Source organism: Suillus fuscotomentosus (genome assembly GCF_016647785.1).
Source record: "Suillus fuscotomentosus strain FC203 chromosome Unknown F5891scaffold_10, whole genome shotgun sequence".
Taxonomy (NCBI): Eukaryota; Fungi; Basidiomycota; class Agaricomycetes; order Boletales; family Suillaceae; genus Suillus; species Suillus fuscotomentosus.
This window is the reverse complement of record NW_024539522.1, coordinates 268,111-283,136: the sequence shown is the minus strand read 5'-3', so window position 1 is coordinate 283,136 and position 15,026 is coordinate 268,111. Positions and strand designations below refer to the sequence as shown.

The following is a 15,026-nucleotide window of genomic DNA, read 5'->3' as shown; positions in this document are numbered from 1 at the left end:
CCCAGAGTCCGGCCAACCAATACTATCAAGACCAGCCCATGGTCGTTGATCAGCCGCAGCATCGACGCCGAGCTTCTGGTTTCAGAAGGGTCCGTGATACGCGCGATCTTAGACCTTACGTAAATGCTCAGCCTTCGGGCAGGCGAATGGATGCCAACGGGGTATTTTTATCGGTGCGTGTGGTTTTAATTTGACTGCGGTCGAGCTCTGACATCCAGTGACATAGCCACTGAGACAATTGACAACCAACATCCTCGAGACGTATCACATCTGTAACCCGCAGTTCAGATACGAATCGGCGCACAATCCGCGGAGGGTGCTTACCAAACCGAGTAAGCCCGCCCACAATGAAGGTTACGACAACGAGGATTATGATTATATTCTCTACGTCAATGATTGGCTGGGAAACGAGGATGGTCACAAGTACGTTGATGCCACATGCTCTCAGCGATATACTGAACTGTTCGCAGTCGATATCTCATTCTGGATATTCTCGGTCAAGGAACCTTTGGTCAGGTGGTGAAATGTCAGAACATGAAGACCCACGAGATCGTGGCAGTGAAAGTGGTAAAAAACAAGCCTGCGTACTTCAATCAAAGTATGATGGAAGTCACAATACTGGAACTGGTGCGTTTCTCTACGAACAATGATGAAATGATGTTTACATTACTGCCCGTAGCTCAACAATTCATGTGATCCACATGATGAGCATCATATATTGCGACTTCGTGACTCGTTCATTCATCGAAATCATTTATGCCTTGTATTTGAGCTGCTCTCATCTAACCTTTATGAGCTGATCAAGCAAAACCAATTCCAAGGATTGAGCACGCAACTCGTGAAAGTGTTTACTGCTCAGCTATTAGATGCTATGACTGTGCTCAAGGATGCACGCTTGATTCACTGCGATTTGAAACCAGAAAATATCCTACTCAAATCGTATTTTTTCATATTTTTTCTTGACATTTCCCGTACTCAATCCCTTTACCAGGCTTCAATCGCCCCAAATCAAGGTTATTGATTTTGGATCAGCGTGTCATGAACGACAGACGGTGTACACATATATCCAGTCGCGATTTTATCGGTCGCCAGAAGTCATCCTCGGAATTCCTTACACATCTTCGATTGACATGTGGTCATTGGGTTGCATTGCCGTGGAGCTCTTCTTGGGGCTACCGCTTTTCCCCGGAACGAGCGAGTACAATCAGATAACCCGGATCGTCGAAATGCTTGGGTGCGTATTTCGTTTCACTGGCTGGGTTACCAACATTTATTGATGCATTATCCTGTGATCACAGGATGCCTCCAACATACATGCTGGACATAGGAAAGCAAACAAAGCAGTTTTTCGACTCCTACGTAGATGTGTATGGCCAGAAGAAGTACCGCCTCAAAACCTTGGAGCAGTACTCCCGTGAGCACAACACCAAGGAACAGCCAGGGAAGCATTACTTCAAGGCGAATACGCTTCCGGAAATTGTCAACACTGCACCGATGCCAACGTTCAAGTCATCGTCTCGGCAGGGGCACGAAGTGGAAAAAGGTAAGATCAAGTGTTCTCGGCGTTTGCCTGACTTGTTCTCACGTGGCCTTGCAGAATTAAACAATCGAGCGTCATTCATCGACTTCTGCCAGGGTCTACTCAATCTCAACCCTATAGAACGATGGTCACCCCAGCAGGCTAGGATGCACCCTTTTATCACCGGTGAAAAGTTCACTAAGCCTTTCCAAGTTCGTCATCTTATCCATCGATCTTCTCAAAAAAAATTACTGACAGATCATTACAGCCTAATGGACACACCGCTGCCCAGATTACACAGTTGCCATCCACGTCAGGCAATGCAGACCCGAAGCGGCCATACGGTGGTCTTGTTCCCCAGCAGCCCAAGGGCACCAGGGCATTCCAGGATGCAGCGTCATACAACCAGCAGCTTGCTCAACATCAAGCTTACACTGCGCAGGCGCAAGCCGCATCTCAGGCGGCCAACAATGTATTCCGTAACCCGTACATAACGCAGACGCAGCAGCAGCAGCCACCTACTTCTCAGACACAGCAGCCTCAGCAGCAGCCACCACCTCCGCCATTGTCCTACCAGCCACCACAGGATGCATCTGCGCCCTCGTCATTTCCAGCTCAACAGCAGCAGCAGCAGCACACCTTCTCGTCATCGCAGCCTGCACAGCTCAGTGCCCTCAACCCTGCTGGCGCTAGCTACTCGCAAGGGACAGGAATCAGTGTAACCGGGATGCTCAACCCCAACCCACCCGCTACCTCACACTACCCCCCACCCCATGCGCGCGCACGGGCCAATACTATCAACCATAACGACATGATTCCTCCTGCGCTGGCGCGGCTGCAGCATATGAACCAAGATGCGATAGCCGGACGGAACGCACTGACACCTGTGCTCAACCGGGATGATGCCATGCGCGAATGGGAAAGGCGGCAGGCGGGCAAGCCGAGCGCAGCGCAGCCGTACCCTCAGCTCGAATATCTGCAACAACAGGCTGAGCTTGCTGCTGCAAACGGCATGTCTGGGTGGGGTGCATCCACCCGTTACCCCCCGCCGCCTTCTAAGTTATCGCACTCCTACCAACCCACAATTATAGTGGACGATGATCGAAGGGAGACTGTCATGTCGAATGTCCGGACTGCTGCACGCAGCGATACGGTTGCGAGCGGGTACAATCCCAACGCTATGGTGACTAGTCCGACGCAGGCATATGCAGGGAACCCTGCTGGTACCGGCGCGCGGTACCCCACAGCATTCCCTTCACAACAGCAGGCGTCGAATCCACCTTTCGACCCGCTGACTCAGCGGACAGATATCGGGGCGCTTTACGTTCCGATGCAGCCTGAGCAATATCAGTCCTATGGTGGAGGTAGTGCGGCTCAGGGAGCTAGTATATCATCCTCAAGGCAAGCTACTCAGACGTCACAACCGGGTCCACAATCCTTTTATGGGCCAAGTGTGGCTTCGGCCGTACAAGCTCCGCCGCAGGCAGCTCAACGGAACCCGTTCAATGCGAGTGACACGCCGCAACAGCCAAAGGAGGCGAGAAGACTGAGCGGGATGGATATTTGGTCGCGATGAATGCTGGTTAATAATGTGATCCCGCTCTTCTTTCTATGCGATGACTTCTAACTCAATTGCGACCGGTGCTAGTACGATGTGCTTCCAACCAATTTTTGTGCTTTTTTTCTCAGGCATTCTTGCAACTCTGCCCCATTTACCAAGACATCTTCTATGTGTTTTCTGTCTCGCATCATTCAATGTTCAGGGCATTTATCATTTTATGGTCACTGGTTTGGCAACGCTACACAAAACCTCCGATGGATGTGACATACTATGCTCCAGTACAACACACGTACAGTTCGTCATATCCATCAAGGAACTCGAAATACGAAGCTTCGGTCACTCAATGGTACCCGCTGATAACAAATTGAGTTTGCCACAGAAGGCAACATAAAAATGGGTATTCGTGGACCATGCCGTGGTTTAGAAGGTTTGGATTGACGGTTCCTAAATCACATCCCTCGCTACGCTATCGCTAGCAATATTAAGGCTCCTTTGAAGTTTGAACCCTACACTAGTACTAGTGTCGCCACCTACTTTGGCAGCCGGATAAGTAAGTCCACAAAGTCCTCGGTATTATATGTGCTTACGATGTATATGTTCCTCTCGGAGTGTGATGTGGCTGCAAGTTATCCATAAGTTCGCGAGCGAAAGTGATCCCCTGCAACCGTGAATTACACTGTACGGGTGCCAAGATGCTTTGAGTGCATTCTGCGTCTTGTCTGGCTATCTTCTCGAGATGGGATAATTTTGTAAGACCTTTGTAAAGGCCAGCCGTGACGTCAATAATTTACACCTCGCTGCGAGCCTCATCGTACTAGACTAATCTATTTCTTCCTTCTAGCTTGCGCCACTCAGGGCCGACTGGAGGTCGTGCGCTTGTGAGTGGGGACAGTTTGATCTTTTCAGGTTTTCCTTCAAAGTGGTATGTCAGTTGCACCTTGGTTGTGCTACGGTTTTCATCTCGTCACGTCTTCAATGGAGCTGCACGCGGAGGCAGCCGTCCAGATTGAACGACATGCAAGGACAACAAGGTAAACTTTCTACCGTGCCTATGGCCCACGTTCATTTGTCTTCCAGTTCTTCTAGCGTATACACGAGGAGCACGATACACGTCCAGATATCATGATATGTAACATATTGCTCTCGCCGCATGCTTAACACCACCACAACAGTTATCTGTGGCAAACATGACATGTCCCCCTACTCATCAGCTTTATCTCGTGCAGAGAGTGGTCCGGAGCAGCACATATGACGCTGTGTCTCCCTTCTTCTATATCGCAATTTACTTCTTGATAGATTCTGGCTCCGCAATTGAATATTAGCCCTTCTACTTACTCTGGTTCTGTAAGATACACGATTCAGTCAATGTTCTTTCAGCTGATACTACTTGCCGTATTGAGTCCATTATCTTGCCAGCTGTGGTGCTTGGCGTCTTGCTAGAATGGAGCTTCCGATGATTTATGAGAATCTGCCAGCGCAACGACCCCCCGGCTGCTGCCGGTCCTTCTGTTTCCTTGTACGTACTCTGGCCTTAATGCTGGGTTCTGACGACCTCCTGGCAGATCACCTTGCACAACGGCATTGTCTTGGACAGTTTATTTAACCGCCGCATCGATTCGTCGATTTCTTGTTCGAGGCCCCTGCCTTCGTTACGACGCCGCCAGGACACTCTTGGATAATTTATTAGGCATTCCTTTGTTCTGTATTCAACCAACCAGATCCCACAGCTGACCCGTGTCTTCATTTTATTTACGAACCGCGGATAAGTTCGAGTTTCAGGGATCAGATCGATCAAAGCTGTGGTGCTGAAGGCGGCCGTGTGGTCAATGTCCATGAATTTTGCCGAAGAATGCAACCAGAACGGACATTGGCAAGTTGCAACAGCTACTAAGTCCGCGTACTTATCGACGGAGAGTCATTTGAATGTGCAGTCTCCCCTAGTCAGACCTATTGTCAATTGAATAAAGATAGGCGTTCCTTCGTATTAGGGCGAAGTCGTCGAAGACAAGTTCGGATATAGAGTGGTTGGATAAAATATATTCTCCAAATCCCGAGATCGCCCTCTGTACAAAGCCATAAGGCAACAACCAAAGGTGGCATATACTCGGATCCTAGAGCGGTATTAATTTTTGCTTGTGCTCGCCGTCTCCCGGATGAAGTTCCGAATCGATCGTAGCTGTGTTATCCGTTGGACGGACCGACGTATGCAGGAGAACCATTCAAGTTGATTCTGATTCTCATGCTCATCAGGGAGTTTGTTGAACCAGTTCAACAAGAATATTCAACGAGTATACGATAGAGCTGCGGAGTTTCAGGCGGCCTCGGAGTGAGTCGCCGACTCCTGGGCTTGAGCGCTGTAATGAAAAATGACCAGTTGTAAAATATCATTAGTAACTGAATTGAGCACGGACCGTGCCACGGGGGCCGTACCTATACTACTAATTTATGGTTGTCGGTGACCAGCTGTAGTCTCGGGAAGCTTCGGAAGGGGTCGGTCGGACACAACGGCGGGGCCAGTGGCCTTGAGGACGATGAGCTACTAGAATGATTAGTGACTTCCACTCTTCTACTTCCAAACTTGCGTCAAGGTTAGACGCTTAAGTATAGCTGGTGCGGCTACTCACCTGGCCGTGACGTTGTGTCCACTATCATTGGTCTGCCAGGTTCATGGCAACCTACTTATGGTAAGCGACCTGTCACGTATTATTATTATTATCACCAACCGTGTCTACCCAATTTGTTCCGTACTCATCGTCCAGCACAGCACAGTGCAGAAGCGTTCTCTGTTTCTATTATCTAGGTATTGTCTAGCATCTCTTGACTATAGAAATGCTATCGAAACGAGTTATCGCTGCTGCTCGCAGTCGTGCATTTTTCGCTAGTAGAGGTGCTCAATACACTGCTGTATCATTGTCGCAAGGATGGTGCGTGTTCTCTGTTTTTTCTTTCTCTTGTTAACATCGCTGACTTGAACGACCGTTTTCTTGTATGTATAGGAAAGTCGCCAACTATATCAGACGCGCACAGTTGCATTCCAAGACCGTAAAGGTCCCACAGATGGCCGAGTCTATTTCCGAGGGCACACTACGATCATGGTCAAAGCAGGTTGGGGATACCGTCGAGGTTGACGAAGAGGTTGCGACCATTGAGACGGATAAGGCGGGTATCAGCTCATTGGCGCCTCTGAAAGCATTAATCCTTCCTCACACCAGATTGACGTCAGTGTCAATGCGCCTACAGCAGGGAAGATTGTGGAGTTGCTTGCAAAGGAGGAAGACACTGTCAGCGTTGGCCAGGACCTCTTCATAATTGCACCTGGCGAAGGCGGTGGTAAGCCCCGTGTAACTTACGTGACATGCTACTTCATCACATTTTCACATGACTCTAGCGTCTGCTGCTCCTGAGGAGCAGAAGACAGATCCTGAAGAACCTAAGGATCAGCAACTGGACAAGACGATACCAGAGCCGCGTGCACCATCAGCTGCTGACAAGCAGAGTGGCGGCATCCCTCCAGAAGCACCCAAAGAGTCCAAGAAGGAGGTGAAGAAGCAGGATTCGAAACCAAAGGAAGACAAGTCGAAAGCACCTCCTCCTGCACCAAAGGCCCCTGGCAATCGGGGCGAGACAAGAGTATGCAGTATTGCTATGCCTGTCTTAGTAATGTTGATGTGCTTCCTTCCTTAGGTTAAGATGAACCGTATGCGCCTGCGCATTGCTGAGCGTTTGAAGGAATCGCAAAACGCTGCCGCTTCACTCACGACCTTCAATGAGATCGACATGTCCTCTCTCATGGAGATGCGGAAGAAGTACAAGGACGAAGTGCTCAAACAACACGATGTCAAGCTCGGCTTCATGAGCGCGTTCGCTCGTGCATGCGCTCTGGCGCTCAAAGAGATTCCTGCTGCAAACGCATCCATCGAGGGCGACGAGATCGTCTACCATGACTTTGTTGACCTGAGTGTCGCTGTCGCGACGCCCAAGGGCTTAGTCACCCCTGTGGTGAGGAATGCTGAGGGCATGGGCTTTGTTGAAATCGAAAAGGAGATTGCCGCTCTTGGAAACAAGGCAAGCACCATATATATCGTATTCTCCTGCAGTTTACTTATTGTTTTCAGGCCAGGGATGGTAAATTGACTCTCGAGGATATGGCAGGAGGCACTTTCACCATGTGAGTTTCATTGATTCTCAATCCATACTAATACTAATTTTGTACGCTTAGTTCCAATGGTGGTGTCTTTGGCTCATTGTATGGAACACCCATCATCAACTTGCCACAATCTGCTGTGCTCGGCATGCACGCGATCAAAGACAAACCTGTCGTTGTGAACGGCCAGATCGTCATCCGACCCATCATGGTCGTCGCCCTCACCTATGACCACAGATTACTCGATGGTCGGGAGGCAGTCACGTTCCTAGGTTCGTACTCTCTCCGTTATTCTATCTCACGTGACCGTTATCTGACGCGTTGGTGCGCCGTTTGTAGTGAAGGTCCGCGACTACATTGAGGATCCTCGGAAGATGCTTCTTGCATTGAGCTGAGCCTTTCCTTGGCAGTTGTTTCATGTTTTTATTTATTTCATTCGTGATGTACCTACATTGAACACCAGGCCATAATTGAACTCATCCACAAGGAATCACTAATATTCCAGCCTCTGGATGAGGCTCTGATAATTTGCAGAAAGTTAAAGAGTGATGTACCTTTGTTTATTGATTCCCTTTCGATTCTGTATTCGCTTGTATTTATTGTCAACGTTGTTGACCACAATACAGCAAGTACTCGGTCACTGAGCTTGCACGAAGCAAACTTAAAAGGGTGTGATGAACGTGGCACTCGAGGGTCACGTGGTCAGGGGTTGGGCAAAACAACTCGTTCGAACATACCAACAACTGTAAACCCTAGAGGACAACCGTTATCCCTGCTAGCTCGTACCGTAGGTGGATTGTTTATCAAGTCTCTACAGCGAGCCTGCCAATTGCAACGAACAGGATTCAAGATGCCAAGTAACGACCATAAAATGTCAAGTACCCGCTCACGAGGTAAGTAACGCGACAATAGACTTGAAACTTGCAAATTGACTTCATGGATATGGTTCACAGGACCCTCTCTCGCTGTGCGATTCTATTTAATTGCATTCAATGCATTATCCGCAGCAGGATGGGCCTATGTCATTTACCTCGCTCTTGCCGTATTCAGAGGTCAACGCGCTTCAAGTTCAGTACACGACTTCTTCAAACCATTTGCTTCATATGTGCCGACTTCAATCGCAACATTGTTGACACCACAGCCTAAAGCAACCAACAATTTCTCCACAACTCTCGCATATTTCTTGCATTCATACATCCCCGCAACATACGAATCCACGTTCTCTGCCCTTGCACCTGTGCAGTCGCTTGCCGCCCTTGAAATATTGCATGTCCTTTTTGGATTTGTGCGGTCCCCGCTCCCAACAACTGTTGTCCAGGTCTCATCGCGTCTCATCTTGGTCTGGGGAATCGTCGAGCGCTTTCCTAATACTCACTCGAGCCCGGTCTATACCACTATGATCCTTGCTTGGGCGCTGACCGAAGTGCCACGCTATGCATACTACGCACTCTCGCTTGCAGGTTCCGGCGTGCCTTCATGGCTGACATGGATGCGCTATTCCACATTTTATGTCCTGTATCCCATTGGCGCAGGAAGCGAGGCTCTAGTCATGTTGAGCACCATTTCAGAGTGGAGCAACGGCAAGTGGGCAGCGTGGAGCACCGAGGACTGGGTCAAGGCAGGTTTGGTAGCAATTTGGGTGCCTGGTAAGTTGTGCATGTTATTTTGCATTTGGTCGCTGACTCCTGGTTCTCGTAGGACTGTGGGTGATGTATTCCCATATGATGCGCATGCGCCGCAAGGTGCTTGGTGTTGGTAAGGGTCAGAAGTTGGGAGCAAAGCCCAAAGATAGGCTCAAGGCGGAGTGAGAGGTGCCATGGATACAAATTGTCACTAACTATTCGCAATGCCCTGGAACCACTTACCTTACGATATTGTCACACCTAGAATCATCCCCCACTACTTGTGTAGTGCAACCCAGTATGTGCAATTCATCTAGGGTGGGCTGGATATATTGCGTTGTACTCGCAGACCCGTACAGGTATATAGAGAATTGTGTAGGCGAAGTGGTTCGGTTTTATCAAAACTCGCTTAAAGTTCTGGCTAACGAGTTAGCGGCAGCAGCAGCACATTTCCTGTCATACAACCAATGTATGGCTTCGGCCAAATGCAGTGTTGTCTTGACCTTTTTTTACATTCTGATCTAGGCTGGAAGGTTAGCTCAGGCTGATATGTTAGTGAAGCGCTATTCAATTCTGCGGCAGTGGCAAGTTACCTGTTATCTGATCCGACTAACTCATTGATATGAATCTTACCTGCCCAAGGTCTGGCTTCAGTGAAATACGGTGTTGCCACCACCCTTTCTTTCAATGCAGGTGTTTAATCTGGGCTGGCGGCTCCGCTCAGGTCGCCATGTTACTGGAGCACACTGCTAGTTCGGATTGAAATTTTATGCTAATGGATTTAAAAGACTTGCTTCACTTTCAGTTCCATCGGGGTTTCTTCATCCTTTACTTTGTCCACTACCATGCTTCCCCGCTTCCCCGTTTCCTTTCTCTTCCTGACTGTAGGCGTGTTGGGCTCTCCCGTGTATGACATGATGCTTTATCCTCCAATGTACATGCGGGATCCCTTTGGAACGTTCAACCACACCCAGGACTTGATCACCTCGACCGTCGTTCCAGTCTTCAATATCCAGCCTGTGGTGAGCTTCTGTCTCATAAACCTTCCTACGAGACTAACTTGTATACCCAGATGGCCGAGATAGAAGCCCTCCAAATAAAATACCAGAACGCTCTTGATTTTTTGACCGGCAAGAACCTCGTGGCGCTACCAGATGCACTGTCAGATCCTGGGCTCGATGCGCTGTCAGACGCGGCGTTCACCGATACGACAAGCGACCTATCCGGTTTTGTGTTATTCGGATCAACCACAATATCGCAGCAGGCAAACATGAGCTTTTCTGCGATGGATGCCGCTGCTCAAAGTGCGACTGACCCCCTGACGGATGAGATACAGAGGGCTATCCATGTCCCGTTCTACGGCCCACTTGAATTTGGGAAGAAGTCACAACAGCTTTCAGTGGCCTTTGACACATGTTCTGCAGATCTCTGGATTCCTGTGGGCTGCGGCGATTGCGGGACCCCACAATATAACGCCGCTGCGAGTTCAACCTACAGGACTACAGGGAATGTGTTCAATGTGAATTATGTGCGTCTCCCTCCCGCTATCTCGGTGCTGGGTTGATGTTGTCGGGCAGGAGGGCTTCAGCTATGCGGAAGGAACTCTTGCGTACGATACGATCGGCATGGGCGGCTTAAAGGTCAACAGCCAATATTTTGGTGCTGTCACTGATGTGTCGAGTAACTTCGATTCCGACCGGATCTCTGGGTGTCTCGGGCTCGGTTTCAGCTCCATCGCAACGTCAGGGAAGCCAACGTTCTTCGAGAACCTAATCATGCAGGAAAAGATCGAAGCACCATTCTTCTCTGTGCATTTAACGAGAGGAAAGGCAAGCGGGTCGAAGGTACGTGGCGTACTATCGTTCATATAACCGTAATCGAGAAGAATTTTTTAGATAACTCTGGGTGGTTACGACATGTCCAAGGCGGTAGGACCTCTGACATGGGTCTCAGTTATTTCCAAGGTTGATCTTCCCGCGCCTTGAATCACCCTGTCTAACTGGTTTTTATTGGCAGACATACTGGACAGTGCATTTCGACGGAGCTGTTGTCGAAGGGAACTACGTCTCTGGTAACGTCGATGCGGTAAGGTTCAACTCGTCAGCCGGGAATTCACTCAGGCTCACCTCATTTCATATGAACAGGTGATTGACACAGGTTCTAGTTTTATATACGTTTCACAGACATTGGCAAATCTGATCTACGCCAATGTCAGTCTCTCGCTATTTGCTTCCCTCGCCACCTTGCTGATAAGTCGTAGATACTCGGGGCTGGGCCCGCAGCGAACTACAGCTCCGGCTTCTTCTCCTTCCCGTGCGACTCCAACCCCACGATTTCATTCTCGCTTGGTGGGCACGACTTCGGAATCAATATCCAGGACTTTAAGCTCGGACAAGATGGGTATGGGTCAACGTAAGTCAGCGTATCGTCATGTAATGTACGTCGCCTGAACCAGCGCAGAAACTGCATTGGTGGGATCATTGGCCTGGACGATGCATTCATGGAAGGAATTGTCATTATTGGTGAGTTATTTGGGTATTCGGCTCGTTTTCTTGGATGTTTTGCTGATGAGTCGCGTGCTGCAGGGCATGCATTTATGAGATCATGTGAGTAGTGCCTTATCGCATGGCATTTTAACCTGGAACGTTCGTGACTGATTGTCTAGGGTACTCGGTATTTGACTACTCGCACGGGGCGCGGGTGGGTTTCGCGCCCAGCATCAATAATGCACAGTAAAATATTTTGTATGATTGATACCCATGGTTATATAACTTTGGTTTAGAAGAGATGATAGTAAGTATTATTCCTTCGACAGAAATCCGGAGTACACCAGCTGTCTGAGTGTTTGAAAGGGATGCATTAATGCCAGTTTCTTGGGAATGCACCACCCATACAGCTAGCTGCCCAGTCAAAGGCTACTCCAGGTTCAGCCACATATATGCGGTGACAATACGTAGGTATACATGGCATTATGGTCAATCAATACAAGACTCTTATATTGTCAGCAGTGTAATACATTCAGAATCATATTTTTTTAAATAATTATGGCATTGGTTGCTAATAGCCTACTACAATGCCATTGATTAAATTACAGACAACTTGTCAACAGAACCTCCTCTTGACAATCTGCATGCCTCCAGAACACACAGAATGTGCTCTCATTCATCTTGGAAACTGGAGTTCACTTGGCTTTGTAAAGGCTAAGGACATTACAGCTATTAATGTACTACCTGAGGCTGTAGGTGATAGTGATGGACAGGTCCGGTTCAGTCCGGTTCTCTAGGAAATCCAGAGAACCGTGGACCAGACCATCGGTTCAGTTCTCTCAGTGAGCAGAACCGTGGACCGGACCATCGGTTCGGTCCAATAATGGTCCAGTTCTGGTTCAGCAAGGGTTCGAACCAAGAACCAGACCCAAAAAATTGCTGTCTGCAAAGGAAGGGCTTCAGAGGGTGTGAATTGATTTCGTGCACCCCAGATCTACATACCACATTAGCATCGTAAATGTAGACACCATCATGAAATGTCTGTGACAAACGCACCTTTATCGTGGCCATTTGTAACTTGTGTATTGTACCTGGTATGCTGTCCTGGAGCCAATCCTCGACAGCTGTTGCCCCAACTTCTGGTGCCGGGGTGTCGTGTGGTGGTACAAATGCATATCCTGTAGCTAGTGATGGCCCTAGCTTGGCCTGGCCTAAGCTGTGGCCTGAGCATGCAAACAGGTAGGCAAATGACTTAATGATTTATGAGTAGATAAAACAATAAGATGATAACAGTGTGTGATGAGCCACATACCTGAACCTCCAATATCATATCCTACCATTCACAGACTTCATCAGCGTGACTCATGAGTGATGAGATGGGCGAGAAGGTGGCTGTTTGAGCCACCATCTGTGGTGATATGTTGTCATTGATGGTTTTGCTTGGATGATGAGGACGAAGGTAGCTGGGTGGCGAGGATGGAGAGGGCATATGTCAGCAAATGCTAATGTGGCTTGAACATATGCGGAGGACACTGGAACACACCAGAACAGTGGAAGGAGCGGAAAGAGAGACAAGATGGCAAGAATGAGAGGGCGCAAGTGGTGGTATGCACAAGAGTATTCATAAGTTAATAAAAATGATCAGTTAGCATGATGAAGTAGCATAAAAACATACAATACACGCGCCTTTGCAACTGAGAGAAAGAGATCCCCACTTGAAAGTCTACTTCATCCCCATCCAGAGTCGACTCTACACGCGCACACTGCAAATGTACCTCGTGCAGACTGGAGGTAGCTGGGTGAGTCCTAACGACAGAACTAACATAATCAAACATACCCTAAACCCGATCTTCATCAATCGTTGCACTCCTCACCAAATGGCATACTGTAGAGATTCACACATCCAACAAATTGAAGCTATTTGGTGTGACCATCACACAAATTTGAAGTCATTGGTGTGCTTTCTGTTGAGGTTTCTAAATTCCCACTTTCTCGCGTCACATAAGCTGCATCACACAGTGTGTCACGAGCGTAGCCGCACTGCGGCTGGCCCATGTAAGTCTGGAGATCGAAATTTTCATACCATCCCTTATTACTTGACAATTGGTTCGAGAATTCTGCAAGTCCTCGAACTGTGGACCGGACCGATGGTTCGGTTCTCCCTATTGCCCGAACTTTGAACCAGACTTCGGTCAGGTTTGAAACGGTTCGGGTTTGAACCGTGATTCAGGACCGGTGAAGGTACAACAATTCAGATGGTGAGTCTGAACAATGTGTTGGGTCTTGCAGAACCTAGCTGCTATTTAACCCTAAAGGGTTTCTGGACCAGGCTCAAGGCTCAGAGAAGAGGAGGAAATATGATAGAAACTTGCTGATCTCTCAGACTCATACTGGTAACTGGTGAAAAGATAACTTGATTATGTAAGCTACAAAAGTGCCAACATAAGGTAAGGTAAAAACAGTGTCTACCAGCCCAGCCAGAAATGAATCCCTACACTGGACCTGGCCATCACTAGTAGGTGATGATGAGGGACTCAAAGATGAGTGGTATGCCATAGAGTAGCTTTTTGTTCACTGTACTAGTAGCAGCCATGATTTTTGCACTGTCATTGTATACCCATGGGTAACCTGTTGTAGGTGCGGGAATGGGTCTACCTAAGAGTTTGAAGTACTGACTTTAGTGATGAGAGCTTTCGGGCAGACATTAGACGGAGCTAGATAGAATTTAATATCTCAGTCTTGAGGTAGAGGACTCATGTATGTACCTAGACAGAATTTAATCTAAATGGACTTGTTAGCTCATAATGTAAAACAATGGTATAGGTGCACTCACATCTCAGTCTCGAGGTAAAGGACTGAGATGTTTTGACGTAGGTACTGCAGACTTTATTGTATGGATAGAGTAGGAAAGAAAATATTAGTTTGAAACAAAACATTTGGGATGAGGCTTGGCTGACATTACTCTGTGCTTGTACCTGTTCCTTCATCTTCCGATACTCTCGGATTCTTGGACTCCAACACTGACCCATGAAAGAACCCATACCCTTGGCACAGGTATGGATTTTTGTGGGTACAGGTAGGGGTATAGTTGGAAATACCTCTGGGTTACCTGTGAAGAACACTAGTCATCATTCATGAGGAGTAGAAAGACAATGAAAGAGACTAGTAGTGTGGGCTGTAGAGATGACCAAGCCTAAAGAGTAAGATCGCAGATACATTCTGGCCATCATACTACAGAATTAAATTGAGTTCTGTCAAGAGCCTTGGGGCCTGAGCTTACTGGGACCAAGTTATTATATCACAGATAGTGCACTACCTATATACCAAATGCTGACTATGCTAACCTGAACTTACTTAGCACATACTCCCCACTCAATATACCACTGACTTGCAAGGGCTACATGTGCTCTACACACATATGTGTATTCTACCTATTGGAGTATCATATCAGAGTTTTGTAGTCTAAAGATATGTTTAGTGTGCTCAGAGGGTGCTCTAGCATATATTTAGATTTACTGTTATATAGTGGCTCAAAAAGTGTCTCGAAGTTTGTAACTTTTCATGTAATTGCTTTATTATGAGCCAGGGTGTGGGAATATGACTAAGCTATAGGGAGATGTCATATTGGTATACTTCTCAGTCTCATTTATGTTCCCTATAGCATGGGAAGCTGATGTCATCATGTGACAATATG

General features: G+C 47.9%; 5 protein-coding genes across 5 annotated transcripts; all 5 read left to right on the top strand.

Annotated features, from left to right (window-relative positions):
* Positions 1-38: 38 nt before the first annotated feature.
* F5891DRAFT_945630 (kinase-like domain-containing protein) lies at positions 39-3,095 on the top strand (the record flags this gene model as incomplete). The annotated part of the gene is made up of 8 exons (XM_041374626.1): positions 39-173; positions 227-423; positions 471-627; positions 680-939; positions 992-1,234; positions 1,299-1,543; positions 1,598-1,731; positions 1,788-3,095. The coding sequence occupies 8 exons, from the start codon at positions 39-41 to the stop codon at positions 3,093-3,095; spliced, it is 2,679 nt and encodes an 892-aa protein (XP_041229773.1).
* Positions 3,088-3,645, top strand: F5891DRAFT_1013361 (uncharacterized protein). Its single transcript, XM_041360785.1, has 2 exons — positions 3,088-3,110; positions 3,168-3,645. Exon 2 carries the CDS (start codon positions 3,172-3,174, stop codon positions 3,469-3,471), a length of 300 nt encoding a protein of 99 aa, XP_041229772.1. The 5' UTR covers positions 3,088-3,110; positions 3,168-3,171; the 3' UTR covers positions 3,472-3,645.
* Positions 3,646-5,670: 2,025 nt separating this feature from the next.
* On the top strand, positions 5,671-7,863 carry F5891DRAFT_1275798 (uncharacterized protein). The gene is made up of 9 exons (XM_041370216.1): positions 5,671-5,764; positions 5,840-6,004; positions 6,077-6,239; positions 6,293-6,410; positions 6,469-6,710; positions 6,765-7,163; positions 7,196-7,248; positions 7,300-7,496; positions 7,564-7,863. Exons 2-9 carry the CDS (start codon positions 5,910-5,912, stop codon positions 7,617-7,619), a joined length of 1,323 nt encoding a protein of 440 aa, XP_041229771.1. The 5' UTR covers positions 5,671-5,764; positions 5,840-5,909; the 3' UTR covers positions 7,620-7,863.
* Positions 7,864-7,904: 41 nt separating this feature from the next.
* F5891DRAFT_1104113 (PTPLA-domain-containing protein) lies at positions 7,905-9,302 on the top strand. Its single transcript, XM_041363627.1, has 3 exons — positions 7,905-8,117; positions 8,178-8,870; positions 8,923-9,302. The coding sequence occupies exons 1-3, from the start codon at positions 8,075-8,077 to the stop codon at positions 9,030-9,032; spliced, it is 846 nt and encodes a 281-aa protein (XP_041229770.1). The 5' UTR covers positions 7,905-8,074; the 3' UTR covers positions 9,033-9,302.
* Positions 9,303-9,918: 616 nt separating this feature from the next.
* F5891DRAFT_945899 (acid protease) lies at positions 9,919-11,582 on the top strand (the record flags this gene model as incomplete). Its single annotated transcript, XM_041374642.1, has 8 exons — positions 9,919-10,374; positions 10,427-10,690; positions 10,742-10,810; positions 10,863-10,931; positions 10,991-11,056; positions 11,107-11,258; positions 11,307-11,392; positions 11,512-11,582. The coding sequence occupies 8 exons, from the start codon at positions 9,919-9,921 to the stop codon at positions 11,580-11,582; spliced, it is 1,233 nt and encodes a 410-aa protein (XP_041229769.1).
* Between the last annotated feature and the right edge of the window lie 3,444 nt (positions 11,583-15,026).

What these genes read in the sequence shown, in the direction of transcription:
- F5891DRAFT_1104113 (XM_041363627.1), top strand. Translation starts at nt 8,075, where the DNA reads ATGCCAAGTAACGACCATAAAATGTCAAGTACCCGCTCACGAG. An exon ending in GTCAAGTACCCGCTCACGAG is followed by an intron (nt 8,118 to 8,177) that starts GTAAGTAACGCG and finishes TATGGTTCACAG; the next exon opens with GACCCTCTCTCGCTGTGCGA. An exon ending in GGTAGCAATTTGGGTGCCTG is followed by an intron (nt 8,871 to 8,922) that starts GTAAGTTGTGCA and finishes TGGTTCTCGTAG; the next exon opens with GACTGTGGGTGATGTATTCC.
- F5891DRAFT_1013361 (XM_041360785.1), top strand. Translation starts at nt 3,172, where the DNA reads ATGTGCTTCCAACCAATTTTTGTGCTTTTTTTCTCAGGCATTCTTGCA.
- F5891DRAFT_1275798 (XM_041370216.1), top strand. Translation starts at nt 5,910, where the DNA reads ATGCTATCGAAACGAGTTATCGCTGCTGCTCGCAGTCGTGCATTTTTC. An exon ending in AGGCAAGCACCATATATATC is followed by an intron (nt 7,164 to 7,195) that starts GTATTCTCCTGC and finishes TATTGTTTTCAG; the next exon opens with GCCAGGGATGGTAAATTGAC. An exon ending in GCAGGAGGCACTTTCACCAT is followed by an intron (nt 7,249 to 7,299) that starts GTGAGTTTCATT and finishes TTGTACGCTTAG; the next exon opens with TTCCAATGGTGGTGTCTTTG.